At 44.0% G+C, this 14231-nt stretch overlaps 1 protein-coding gene and 1 non-coding gene across 2 annotated transcripts; both read left to right on the top strand.

Annotated features, from left to right (window-relative positions):
• Positions 1 to 904: 904 nt before the first annotated feature.
• Positions 905 to 976, top strand: trnaq-cug (transfer RNA glutamine (anticodon CUG)). Its single transcript has one exon. It is a non-coding gene; the product is annotated as a tRNA-Gln (tRNA).
• A 3056-nt stretch (positions 977 to 4032) lies between these two features.
• Positions 4033 to 8671, top strand: metrn (meteorin, glial cell differentiation regulator). The gene is made up of 4 exons (XM_008296654.1): positions 4033 to 4294; positions 4955 to 5388; positions 6709 to 6768; positions 7402 to 8671. The coding sequence occupies exons 1-4, from the start codon at positions 4188 to 4190 to the stop codon at positions 7713 to 7715; spliced, it is 915 nt and encodes a 304-aa protein (XP_008294876.1). The 5' UTR covers positions 4033 to 4187; the 3' UTR covers positions 7716 to 8671.
• Positions 8672 to 14231: the final 5560 nt, after the last annotated feature.

The following is a 14231-nucleotide window of genomic DNA, read 5'->3' as shown; positions in this document are numbered from 1 at the left end:
GTTTTAGCTTCTTTCCAACCAAAATTAGAATATCACACATTTCTGATAAGCTCTGATCTATATCTCACACAAAGTCTGTAAACAGAAAGGTTTTGCACTCCCTCCCGTCTTGAACAGACTGAGACCAAACAGTGAGAGAAAGTTGAAACAATGTCAAGGTCCCATAAATACCACTGACACCACACTGCCACTGCGTCCTCCCGGCGTTTGGACATGCCGCTACACAGAGGAGCACAGTGCGCCGAGCAAACAGACACGGGACTAACACACGCACGCAAACTCTCGTACGCACTGTTTGAAGACGTTCCCATTGGCGGGCCGGTGAGAACGCAGCGAGAAGAGCTCTACGGGAATCTGGTTCAGTGGTTACAGTGCGAGGACAAGCGGGCGGTGTTTCACTCCAGTCAAAGATGGCTTTGTTCTGGACACGGTACGGAAACGAGCAGGTCTGCTGGTTCACGTCCACACGCTGACCTTTAATAGAAGCTCAGACGCTGTTTGATTGCAGCTCTGAGGGCTGATGTGTAATTTGTGGTTCTTTCCTGTGTGGACTCGAAAACACGACGGTTCCTGTGAGACAAACATGTTGACACAGTGGAGATGATAAAGCCACATGAGTGTTCAGGACCTCTTGGACATATGCTGAGGAAGAGTTTCCTCCATAAACACGTCATGGAGGAAGCAAAACAATCTCATCAAGCAGTAGTGTTGGTGTGTATCGACGTTGGTGTATCAGTGCGTAAGGTCAGTATCGCACTAGAGTCTCAAGATGTTGCCTGACAGGGAACAGACTAATTTCTTCAGCCTACCAGGAATTTTACCTCTATTAAACCTCTAAAAAGGTTAATCTAGAAAACCATCCTACTCAAAGCAGCTCAGGCACACCAGCTCACCATGTTGTGTTGGTTCCATGGTGTAACGGTCAGCACTCTGGACTCTGAATCCAGCGATCTGAGTTCAAATCTCGGTGGAACCTGAATTATCCTTAAAGGGATGAATAAAGTATCTGTCTAGTTCAGTCATACATGTTCAAACTGGAAACCTATTCTCTCTGAAAAAGAATAATGATACAGAAAGTCCCTCCTTGCAAATCAACTGGATTATTGTTTGGGTTTGTTACATATGGAAGTCTGAATCCATGTTTCTGAGATTACCATCGGTACGCTGCAGTTTCGAGTTAGAAATGCTCGGCCATGGCGTCGACTGCTTGTTTTGCTCATGATATGTCTTCCGGCATTTAAAAAACACCTTGTGGACGTGTTCTCAAGGTTCAAACTTGCTACCACGTAGCAGTGCACCATGTTCTAAGACTGAGCCTTCATGGAGCAGCCTGGGAGTGAGTCCAGGCCGTGCACTTTGCTGCTTGCCATATGCCCTCTCTTCCATCTCCTTTTTTTTAATCTGGTTGGCACGTTTGTTTTTACCTTCGGTACAGCCAGACTTGCTGTTTCTGCCTGTAAGCTATAACCAAGCCAAGTGTATTTCCCAGAACATCCTTCTTTTCCTTTAACTCACTGAATGCATTACTTTGAAAATGTTGTAATAAAACTGCTCAAAACCACATTAAAGCAGTATGTCTGAAGCATAAGATCCTTATGTGCACACAGCACACGAACGCACCGAACACGATCCAGGCTGGATAAAAGTGCAGCTCAGGTCATATGTGGGTCACATGGCGTGTGCGCGAGCTTTTGTTTTAACGGATACATGCATGAAAACAAGCACGCCGATGTGTTTGACAAAGTGTGTAAGTTTGACTGTCCGTGTCTGAACACACTGTGCACACGTGGACGCTGTGACATCCTTGTGAAGTCCATAACTAAGTTCAGGCACTAATATATTCATTTCTCTTTGACCGAGTCACCCTCCTGTCGCTGTGCGCTTTAAACTCGGCTGCTTTGAAACGCCCTGCAGAAAACAAAGCTCCGTCCTGCTGCAGACAATAAAGCAGCTGGATTTCTGCACATGTGCCTTTGTGTCGGTCTGAGGCCTTGTCATAACTCCATCGCAGGGGCCGAGACATTCATCACGCACACGCACACGAGCGTGCAAAAAACACCCGCACACACGTACATCGAAAGTCACTGACTCGGGGAGATGGATGGCAGCGTCAGCACAAAAGAATATTTGATTTGGTTATAAATACCACAACATGAAAGAGAAGCCCGGCGGGGGGAAGGCCAGAGGGCACAACAACCAGAGGAGGCCGAAACTCCAGCGTCATCACCGTCATACATGGTGTGTCTGAAAATCAGGTTAGCATTAGCGAACTGTGACCGCTCCTTTATGCCTGCTTCTTTTCATTCCGCCTGTATTTGCTTCATGAGGTTAAATATATTTTTCTACAATTTTCAGACGTCCTTGAAACGGGCAGACCACTATTTAACGCTGCAGTAAAGAAGCAGATGTAAACTAGACTATGAATTAAAGCCATGAAAAGCTTCATTGTAAGGCAAACCTAATTGATTAGAACTATGAAGGAACATTTTCTGTGCTTATTTAAGTTTCATAACCATGACTTCAAAACAAAATTCCTTGAAAACCAAGACATATTTGCTCTATCACCAAGCAGAAAACAATATTTATTGTGGCGTATTTGCAGCCCCACTCTTCTCTCAGGAATGTATTTAGCCTATTGTTAGGACTGAGATGTGTGCAAAGTCTGAAGGGGAAAGTCTCTCTGCAGCTAGTGAAGCAGCTTTTGCAGCTCACTAATTAACTAGTGAGACTTTCATCATTATTAGTTCAGTCCAGAGGGACACTAATGCATGAAAAAGCTGACTAGCTGGGACTTTGGTGCTGCTAGTGTGATGCACAGGCTGACTAGAGAGGCTTCTGTTGGAACTAGTTGGACAAAGGTGCCACTAGCTGCTGAACAAGAGTGACTAGTAAGAGTTTTTGTTCAACTAGTACGACAAAATGACAAACTAGTGCAACCAAATATCCAACTAGTGCTGCAAACACCTGACTGGTGGGTGAAAGTGGTGACCAGTATCAGTTATATGGAATAAACGGTTAAACAGTTTCCATCCCAGCAAGCAGGGAACATTCCCACAGCACTGGCTAGTGTTACTTATAAGTTCTAATAATGTTATAAAGAACACATTTTAGTCTAATGTTCAAAGAATGTTTTGCTAATTTTAAACAATGTTCTTATGCGGTTAAAAGTTAAACTAAAAAGTGATGTTTTAACATTAGATGGACGTTTCAGAGGACGTTGTCAGATCAGGATGACAGATGATTCTCAAACAAACATTTAATAAATGTTTTCAAGATGTTATCGAGGCCTCAGAAGACACAAAGAAGAAACTGTGATGTCAACAAAGGTTCTCATGTCAATGTTCTGAGGATGTTTTGGGGACGTTGTTAAAAGATTCACACAATGTTTCATGAAAACAAAGGAAGAATGTTCTTAATGCAACATTTGGAAAACGTTTCAAGAAAAAACATTGCTTTGGAGAACTTTATCCAGCCTTTAGGAGGAACAGTCTGGGAAGTAAACTTTCAAAACATGACAAGAACTTTGAGGAAACGTTTTTAGAACATTATAAATCTAGCAGTGATTACAACTAATCTGAAAACCAATTAAACATGCCAAAGAAGAATGCACTTGCACTTAAAATCGACTTTACAAAGCATATTGATAGATTCTGCATTTGAAAAAGGGAGAGCAAAATGAAAATGAACCTGTTAAACTGAATTCATTAATCACTGGAGTGTTTTGTGTCTTAAACGTTTCTGGATGAGGGGCTCTTTAAACTGCAACACTTTCTCTCTCAGCATGCAGGTTCATTTGTATTTTCTCTGCAGACACGTCCAACACAATGCTCCATCCCTGCATACAGTTACTGATCCTGCGGGTCAGACGTCCCTCCCCCTCCGCAGTGTGAGTGGTTTAAAGTTTCACTCGGCGCGCTCTGATTGGTGCGTAAAGTTTTTCTGAGGAGGAATAACTTCAGAGCTCTGAGGCTGTTTGACGCACAGCAGCTCTGAGAGCGACTTCAGCTGGATTCTCTTGTCGATCGCATCAGGGTGAGAGAAGGCAAAGTGATGGAGGTGATCAAGAGTAGAATATTAGTTGTTTTATAGCGGAACTTTACGCACCAAGGTTTAGGACGTCGCAGCTTTGGAATTATCTTTTTTATATAGATATATACGCATATATATTTTTGAACTCCTCATCCAAAATGTTCGGTTTTGGAGTTTGGATTAACGCAATTTGGATTTTACTTTTTGCAATTTTTCACGTGTCTCTTTCCAACTATTCCGAAGACCAGTGCAGCTGGAGAGGCAGGCAAGTATTTCATATTCCCTCTGTCACGTTGGTGCATCTGGGTTAGTGAGAAGATGATGCAAAATTGGCGCTCAGAGATGCAACAGGTGTTTTATTTTTTTGTTTGTTTGGTTTTTAAAGAGAGAGATAGAGAGATGCTGGCGATGCGTCTTTGAACGCAACATGTTTAGACTTGTCATTAGGGCGCAGTAAAAATGTTTGCGCTGCGCTGCTGCGATTGCGCCTCCGGGCTGTCTGCAGGAGGCATGGAGGGTCCAGACAGACAGGAGACTGGAGGATTAATTCTGCTGCATGGAGAAAATACAGTGTGGATGGAGTTACTGGAGGGTGTTTTGTTTTATTTTAGCTGCATTTAAAAAAAATACAATAAAAAATATTTCAAGTGTCACTTAATTTAACTTTATTTGTTAAAAATGTGGCCCTACAGATGTCATGAGGGGCCCTTAGGGTTGTAGATCTGCCAGTAGGTGGCGCCTTCTCTGAGTTTGTTCATGTGCAGAAACAGTTTTTTTTAAGCTGTCATCTTGTGTTTCCACTTGTTTCTGGTGAAAATGTTGCTCTTAGTTGCAGAAATCACGTGTAAGCCAGCTGGACTGAAGTTTGGGATTTGGCCCAAACTCTCTCTAACTTTTCTTTCCTCTTCTTCTTTCCCTCTCACAGTGGTTTGTCCCAGCAGCAGGGCAGCGTGGAGCAGATCTCCCTCCACTGCTCCGAGGGCACCCTGGACTGGCTGTATCCCAAAGGTGCCCTGCGCCTCACCCTGTCGCCCCGCCTGCCCTCCGTGGCCGTGGGTCCCAGCGGCAGCAGCTCGGGCCTCATCACGGCCTGCGTCAAGCCCTCTGAGCAGTTCCACGGAGCCCAGCTCTACCTGGAGAGAGACGGGGTCCTGGAGCTGCTGGTGGGGGACCGGCTGGAGTCGTCCCCCCCGCCCAGGGTGCGCTGCTTCAGCCGGCTGCCCGGGGAGAGGGTGGCCCTGTTCCTGCAGGCGACGCCTCACCAGGACATCAGCAGGAGGATCGCCTCCTTCCGCTACGAGCTGAGAGGGGATTGGACGGCTCGCCTGTCGCTGGACTCCAACCCCATCAGCAGTGAAGGTGAGTCAGTCAGACGTGATGCTTTCTTCCTAAATCTGCACCAGTTGCTGCATGAAAACCTGAAAGTTCACAACTTCTCTGACACTTTAAACCCAAATGAAACCACTTTTCCTTTCTTCCTGAAAAGTTTGCATCACTTTGACCCACCCCTGATGATATTATACCCCCATAAAACCCTCTCTGCCGATGATTCATAATTCAGAACAGGCCTCTGTGGGCTGCCTGGACTTTCCGCAGCTCATGCAGAGTGCAGAGAGGAGGAAGTGGCCAAACTTTCCCCCAGAGGCGTGCTGGTTGTGGAGTAGCTGTGGAGAGGGGAGGAGGGGCACAAAAGCACAGTATGTGGCGCTTTCTCCAGAGTCCAGAGCCCTTTGAATGGGTGCCGCATGAGTATTCTGGGATTACTGCCGTCTCCTAGGCGACGGGGAGGCCTCTGCCCAGCTGAGATGCTCCCCTCTTTTGTTGAGCTGCCTCTCTGTGGGGAGACTTGTCTGTAGGAGTATACTCCCCCCTCCTCCCCTACATCTTTCTCTCTCTCTCCCACACACACACACACACACACACACTGATTAGGTTTTGGAAGGGGGTTTGCTGTGGACTAAGAGAGGAAGGAATCTCATTTATCAAGAGGTTTTCACTAAGGAGGAGAATGTGTGGGGTGGGCGAGGGGCCTCCGAAGAACCACAAGGAGAACTTTAAAAAATGCCAGGACTTTTTTTTTTTTTTCTCCTCTAGCCACAGCTCAGTCAGTGCAGACAGCCAGTAGAGCTATGCTGGTTTGGGTTTACTCTTTTTTTTTTGCATGCATAAAAAAAGTAAGGTGCACTGCATTTATTTTTAATTTTTTTTAGCTCTATAGAAAATGTGAAGGAAAAAAGGATCAGTATTTTTTCCAAAGTGGGTTTTCTTTAACCATCTTTGAAGTCCTCCCCCCCACTCCTTTTCTTTGGCCCCCGTCTCGGCTTTGATGAGGTGTGACTGTAGACACCCTGGAAGGCTTTAGGAGAGGGGGGGAGTTTCATTTGGCCTTTAAATTGTCTGGCATTGGAGGAGCCTCACACCTTAAAACTCCGCCGGTCCTCCTCCGCCAACTGTAAAAGTAGCAGCTGTCTGTTAGAACGCAGTGGTTGCTCTCTCCTTTGTTGCTCGCTTTTGCACAGAATACAAGGTCTAAACTCACATTCCTGTGCATGCGATCTGGAAATGCCGTCTTTGATTTCCAGTGTATTAGCATATAGGTGTTTTTTCTTTCCTCTCGGCAGATTAGAGTCTTGTGTGAGGTCACCAACTGACTCTCGTCTTTCTTTCTTGTCTTTCCAGATGCCTGCAGACCCTGCAACAACACAGAGATCCTGATGGCTGTTTGCACCAGCGACTTTGGTGAGTTACAAGTTGCAGATTTGAAAAAAAAAACAAAAAATGCAGCAAATCCGAGAGTAAAAATCAAGCGAATCCACCCCCTGAGTTCACCCAAGATTAAGCCCTGCCAACAAATGCCAAGAAGTCCTTGAAGCAAAGCCGTAGAGTTCGGCGATTTCTTGTAAGGATCCTCAAAATCAGTTGTGTCGAATTGGTTTAAAAGCAGGACATCCCTGTGCCCCCAAATCCACCCCTCTGAAAAGTGCAAAGGTTAAAGGTGAAACAGCAGATCTGTGCACCCCCCAACACACACCCACAGAAACCCCCTACTGGAGGCACTGTAGTGGACTAATCCTGACATCAACCCCCTAGAGAAGAGGCAGTGGACTAATCTGCAGGCCTCTGATTGAGCTGTAACAGCACTGAGGAGAAGTTCAGCTGGCAACAAAAGTTAGAAGGATTAGCGAGCAGGCCAGGGTCTCCTTAGGGTAGCTCACAAAGAAGCACATCTAAACCGTGGGTGAAAGAGGGCAATTTGCATTTGCAAGATGACAAAAGTACAGCAAAGTTTTTCTCTCTCGCTTTGACTTGAAGTAAAGGAATGTGTTGCAGAATTGCACTGGAAATGAACCTGAACGTTTGTCTGGTCCACAGTGGTGCGAGGGAACATCCGCTCGGTGGTGGAAGACGAGAACTTGCGGGCGGCGGTGATAAAGGTCAGCGCCACCCGTGTGTTTCGTCAGAAGTACGCCCTGTTCACCGGCAACAGTCGCCTGAGCAGCCGGGGCGAGATCAGGACTCTGCTCCAGTGCGGCGTCAAACCGGGACCCGGGAGCTTCCTCTTCACCGGCCGAGTCCACTTCGGCGAGGCCTGGCTGGGCTGCGCTCCCCGATACAAGGACTTCCAGAGGGCTTACACGATAGCCAAAGCGGCCCAGCAGATACCCTGTGAACTGCCCGTAGACTGAGACAAAAACTCCGCAGCAAGCTTGTCTACCAACCAGAATGGAAGCTGTGCTGAAAGCCGGGCCAAACTCAGCCCTGTTTCAGGAAGAAGCCACGATGTGCACATGTTGGCACCGAACCACCGGCGGATATCGTCTTCCAAAGGGCTGAGGAGCGAAATGGAATTCTTCCAACGCCATTTCAGTGCAATACGCAGTCGCCTGGTCCCGAAAGACCCGACGGAGTCCTGACATGAGGGGACGGTTTTACAAACAGAGACGCCACAAAGCTGGTAAAATTATCGAAAAGCTTTCCATTGGGGACACATTGAGTCAAGCCATTAATTCAGGCCAACTGAGAGTCATCGAATTGAAACTCAGGAAAATTTATTAAAAGTTCTATAGAAAGCTGGTTATCCTGTTGAGGATGCACTCAAGGCAGGTGTTGCTGTGGTCTAAGATTTCAAAAATATCTACCTTTTCTTCCACAGTGTTCAGATAACATCCGGCCATTGGACGGTGATGTTCAGCTGACTTCGCCTTCAGTGTTACTAACATCAAGGAGATTATATAAAATCCTCATACAAGGAAACATTTAGAAACTATTTGCACTGATAAAGGTAAAGGGATTGATCTGGAAAAAGTGTGATGCTGCAAGCACTGAAAACCAAATAAAAAGCAACTATATGTAGCATTAGTGGAGCGACTGAGAATTTAATATATGTACAGACGATGTGAGCACATACAGTAGGAACACGAAGCTGAGGCCACCTGAGCAGGTTTCACAGCTCGATGCGGTGCTGAGAGCACTTTCATATTCTAGCCACTCGGAGATTTCACTTGTGTAAGGACATACAGGCCTTTTGAAGCACTGTATTGAGATAATGAGAGAATTTTTTTTGTAAGATAAAATATGTTTAATTTCTGTAGCATGAAATATTTCTGCAAAATTCTAACTAATTCGAGTAAATTTAAATAAAAAAGAGAATATTTAAAAGTGAGTTCAGATGCAGGAGTCTTGCCAAAGCAGTTATTAAGCTGATTGTTGTTAAATCTGCGCTTTCTTTTTTTGTGATATATTGATGAGAAATAAAAGAAGCTATTCAACTGTATATAATCAGCAATGTTCAGAAGACAACAGCTGTTCATAACTGAAGTCCAGTGGGCTTATATCATGAAGGTAGAAAACACAAATACAGGTTTTTTGGTGGAAAAACATCCACTCGGACAAGGCTAGCTCAAGAGAAAACACAAAATATGCATTTAATGTATCTGCTCTGTAAAGTGATCATATCTAATGTGCACTATATCAGCAAGGAGAAGGGGTTCATACCAAATTACCACGATGTGCTGAATATGTCTTAAACACGTACACTGCCATTTTGCTGTTTGTTTTGTGAATTTATGTTAATATCAATGTGAATGTAAATATGTGAATAAGACATTCTAGAAAGAAAAGAATGAAAAAAAATACTTGGTGTCAGTATTGTGGATTATTTTTATGTTTGTCTGTTATTAAAATATTCTGTAAAAGAAAAAAAAAAAAACAGTTTCTTGATGTATTTATTTCCTTCTTTTTTTAATCATCAAACAGATTCTTTAAGGCTTTCTAACTCCACAAAGCAGCGTCATGCTCCATAATCCTCCTCTCTAATGCATCAGCTCTGTTTTCCTACATTACCAAAGGGCTTCTTCCTTGGTTAACTTTTCTCAGACATAAGTCACTTCAAGTGCTAATGAATCAGATTCCTCAAAGCGCAGAACAAATGCTATGCCTGAGAGAGCGAGGGGGCCTAAAAGCAGGAGAGATTTAAGGACTGTTTTAGGACCCGGAGGGCGTTCGGGACAGGGAAGGAGGTAGAAAACAGCAGTTGGAATTCTGTTGTCCTCGGCCTCCCATTTTCAGGATTCAGGAAGCAATAAATTGCCATTAAGGGAGCGGCGTGGCAGACTGGACTGAGCCGAGGTGCCACACAGTCGCTCGCTTTATCCTGACCACGTGTGCGCAAGGACACAATCAAACCCAGGTCTTTTCCTGCCCTGCAGCGTTCGACCTTGATTCAGCCCATGGCATCATAGTTATTCTCTTTACGTGAGGTGAATTCAACCACAACAGGAAAGACATCAACGTTAAGACAGGCGTTTAACAACTATAGAGTACTCCATGACAACACCTCGAGCAATCGAGACAACAAAATGCATCATATCGTCTAGATTTGTTTGACAGAGCTAAAAAAAAAGAAGGCAAATCTGAAGAGGAAAGTGTTTTCGTCTTCCGGTTCTGTGTCACAATTTCACACTGTCTAAACAAATCCTGATCAGGATCTAACAGTAAATGAGACTACGTACCGTCCTTCACCTCAGACAGGTGAGCCCCGACACTCAGAGTCACAGTTCATCAGCTGCAGTTCATTTCTGCAAATAGTTCCTCCTCAGGTTTGAGCTCCACAATAGCTGTCTGGATATTTTGATCTCACTATAAAAGTTTGATTTGTTTAGTGAAGTCGAGGTTTTCTGTCAAATCAAGTCTTTTATTTCTCTGATTTTTCAGCTTCTCAGTCACACAGCAGAACATTATTGTGATGTCTGCCATAATTACTTTGTATAAAACATAATCCTTCTAATATTTAAATTAAAACCCAAATTAGGCCAATGGTAGCCAATGAACATTTAATTGTTTTGATGTAAACTGGTGCAGTTATATAACCATCATTAGGCTATGGAGAGAATTTTCAGTGTGTTTGTCGGTGACATGGAGAGCAGATTTGGTCTGATTATTATTACTTGTTTATGGAGGACGTGGTGAATCTCTAATCTGACTGCCACAATCCCAGAATTACCATGACACCAAATGATCTTGACACATTTGAGAAAAGAAAAACCAGATAAGATTCAATGACCTGCAGTCCACTTGTAGATTTATTGTACAAAACACAGAGCAGCCTGCAAAAAACTGAGCTGGTCTCCAAACCGACTGAACTCAAACAAGATGCTTTAATCTGCCCAACGTGCGTCATAGATCTCCCCAAAGTGTGATCATCACCTGATTGTCACCTCCTGTCATGAGCTGCATCGTCACATTGTGTCATCTTCACAGGCTTTTGTTTCCATTAAATTCCTGTACAGTGTTTGTTTCTGGTAAATCTTGTGATCTGAATGCTCCTGGAGGACTCACAGAACGTCCTTATCAGAGCTTCTTTTAAGACTTAGATACAGTTTATCAGCATGGTTTTCACTCTCATTGATAAATACCATCAATTTATTACAACTTCTGTGATTGTATACTTCAGTATATCTGTGAAAATGGCCTGCATGGACGGACACTTGAATATAATGTCTGGGTGAACTTTTTCTCCTCACTAGAACCTGTATCTCTTCTGGACTACTTACAGAGTTGCTGATCCAAATGACCATTAAATAAAGTTATGATAAAAGATCCAATTGAGTTCACAAGGGTTTCTAGGCTGGGATATGTTTCAAGATCCCAACAAAATGTCTGTTGTATGTTTAATATACCACAGAGGAGTCTCCGCGTTGTTGCTATTGACCAATGACATCGCTAGAAATACAAACAATCTTCTTGAGTTTCTTCCTGTCAGCTACAACAGTTAAAAGTACAGTCACAAAAGCAGAACGTCAGAAAAACTCTCCACAAATGAGCAGCACAGCAAATGTGTTACCTGCCACGGCTGATATTTTCTGCCACCGGGAGCTTCATGGTAGATAAAGTACAGATGTGCCGACATCACTGAACCTCTGTGATAAATTCACCACCTGTTTCTGCTCCTTGCAAAATTTCTGCATAAACACGAACAGCGCACACCTCAGTAAAAAAATGTCAGATTTACTGCGTGCCGTAAATCCGTTTGAAAAAGAGCAGCTGGGGGGAGGGTGGAGGGGACCAGCACGGTGTTTAGGTTAAATGGAAACGAATGACAAAAGCTCGACATGCTGCCCACCGCTCTGCCACTGCATCAGGAGCTTCATGTGAGGGAACCTCCAACCTCCCTGGCCATTTACTGCCTCAGTGCCCCCTTTAAAACATCCTGTGGCTGTGGGGGCCCCGAGCTGCACACACACACACACATATATATATATATGTATACACTCCTCTGCCACCTCCCTTCCAGTCCATCTGAGGTTACTGCTACAGGCCTGATAAGCCAAAACAAAGCGCACTCAAATTATCCTCCCTCACCTAATACTTCATGTGACATTTCGACAAAGCCCAACTTCCTGCATTGTTGTCGCTTCTTTGTGACCCCAGCTTGAACCCCTAAATAGGGAGCATTAATGTCAGTGCAGCCGCAATAACACAGCGGCTTCTGAATACCACAAGCTGAAATGCATGCAGCTCCGCGCACAATCGAAATAACACTTAGTGCACAGGGAAAGGATTTTCTGCAATCAAATCTGAAACCCTAAAGACCTGAATGAGTAATTTTGCATTTGTTCTGCAGTGACTGTGCAGAGTGTTGCAGACCCACAATAAACCCTCCTCCCCCATCCTCTCTTTATTCTGTCCTCGCTGCGGCGGCCGAGGCGAAGTTCGGACAGGGCAAAGCAGGAAGCACTCAGGAAAGGAGAATCCAAAGAGGCTGGAGAGAGAGTTGTTGGGTGTGGGCTTGCATCAGCCCCTGGGGAAGTTGGAGGGAAGTGGCCGGAGACAAAAGCTCCAGAGATGAGAGTGCAGACAGGGGAAAGGTGCGCCTGGACACAGTACAGTACAACACCCCACCCAGCGCTCGGGTCCTGTGTTTCCAACAGAAACTCTTCCTGTTATCCAGCCACATAACGGCTCATAAATCAGAGGTTCATTTACTGAACGTATTCATGTCAGACTTATAAACTGGCTGATCTCTCTATGTTGCAGTGCATAAGGGTTTTGATGATCCCACTATGAGGTGCATTTTACAATCTCACTTCTTTCAACAGTATTATTTATATTACAACATCACCAGAGTCTCCTAAAATGGTGCAAGAACTGTGTTTAGGTAACATTTTTCAGTTCGTTACACTTCAACTCCACTACCATGACAGACAAATATGATCATTCTTTCTACTACATTTATGACAACTGCATTACCAGTTGTGTTTAGAGAGAAAACATAATCAATCAATAAATGATGATGTATTATTGTTGGAGAGTCCGGCAATGATGCAATACAACCAGTTCAAAGTCCCTCTCCGGTCATTGAATAAACCTCTGAAAATTCATTTCATTTTTACATTTGTCTTGTTTATGAAAAGAATTCCTTCCAACCTCAAAATGTCTTGCATGTAACTCCACATCGTTGCCTCCTTTAAAATGTGCAGATCATAGACTGTATATATTCTTATACAGTCTATGATGCAGATCTATGAAGTGTCTGCCTTTCTCTCCACCCCAGTACCGCTCTATGCTCTACTCAAACACAAAACCACTCCATGCTACACGATGGCAAGTTGTAAAAGTGGAGTAATTCAGTCATATGTGTTCAAACCGGAAACCAGTTCTGAAAAAGAATAATGATACAGAACTCGTCACCCGACAAAATGACAGGACTGGTTTCTTCGGTTTGTTTTGTATGAAACCCCAGAAGTCTGCAGTTTCAAAGTGGAAACGATAATCCATGTGATCGACCGTTTATTTTGCATCTCCAAGCATATAAAAAACATCATATGGGCACATTGATAAGGTGAAGTCTTTAAGATTTCACAAACAAACTCCTGTGGCGTCAATAAAAATCAGGTTTACCGTCACCAGGGGCAACATAAAGTGATTCATACATTAACGGATCAATAATTATAATCCACCAACATAATGTACTTCCTTCTGAAACGGGCAATTCTGCAAAATAAATACTATTATTTACAGTTTTTTAGGTACATTTTAATGCTTAATAAAGAGCTTCTACATTCTGGTATTGTTGCTTTTACTGAAGTACAAGATCTGAGTACTTCCACTGGTCTGCTAACCCTTTTTAATGTTAAAATTCTATTTTAATATTGGCTATTTTTCCTTGCCAGGTCTTGTCTGAAATCAGCTTTGCACCTATTTGCCTCACTTGTCTTCTTACAAAAGCTCCTGAGATCCTCTGCCAAGGTTTAATTCTTTACCACTTGTCTTTCTGTCTTTATCACTTTTCTAGTACTCGGCAGAGCTTCTCACGCTTATCCTTCATCTGGATCTTTCACCACTGGCGCTGTCTTTCCATGGGTTCGTCATCTAATCTTTCCCACAACTTGGTCTGCAGCTGCTGGCTGTTGCACTCGTATAGATCCAAAACAGTGGTTGCGATGCTCTGACACACACTTGACACAAATGTCAAATCGCCCTCTTTGTGCCAAACAGCACTTGAGGTTTTCTAAAATGCTCTTTGGCTGCTTTCTTTTTCCAGTGATTCACTCTTGCTACTGAGTGGCAGGTGAGAACGAGATGGGTGTTCAGGGCGTCCTTTGAAAAGACAAACACTCCCAGACGAGACATAACAACTCATTCCACACGAGCTTGTGGCTCTATGTCGTATTATATCGCTACACACTCAAACAGGCTTTTGC

This window comes from Stegastes partitus, unplaced genomic scaffold (assembly GCF_000690725.1).
Source record: "Stegastes partitus isolate 25-593 unplaced genomic scaffold, Stegastes_partitus-1.0.2 Scaffold1144, whole genome shotgun sequence".
Taxonomy (NCBI): domain Eukaryota; kingdom Metazoa; phylum Chordata; class Actinopteri; family Pomacentridae; genus Stegastes; species Stegastes partitus.
The sequence above is the reverse complement of the archived record's forward strand: the minus strand, read 5'-3'. Positions and strand labels throughout refer to the sequence as shown.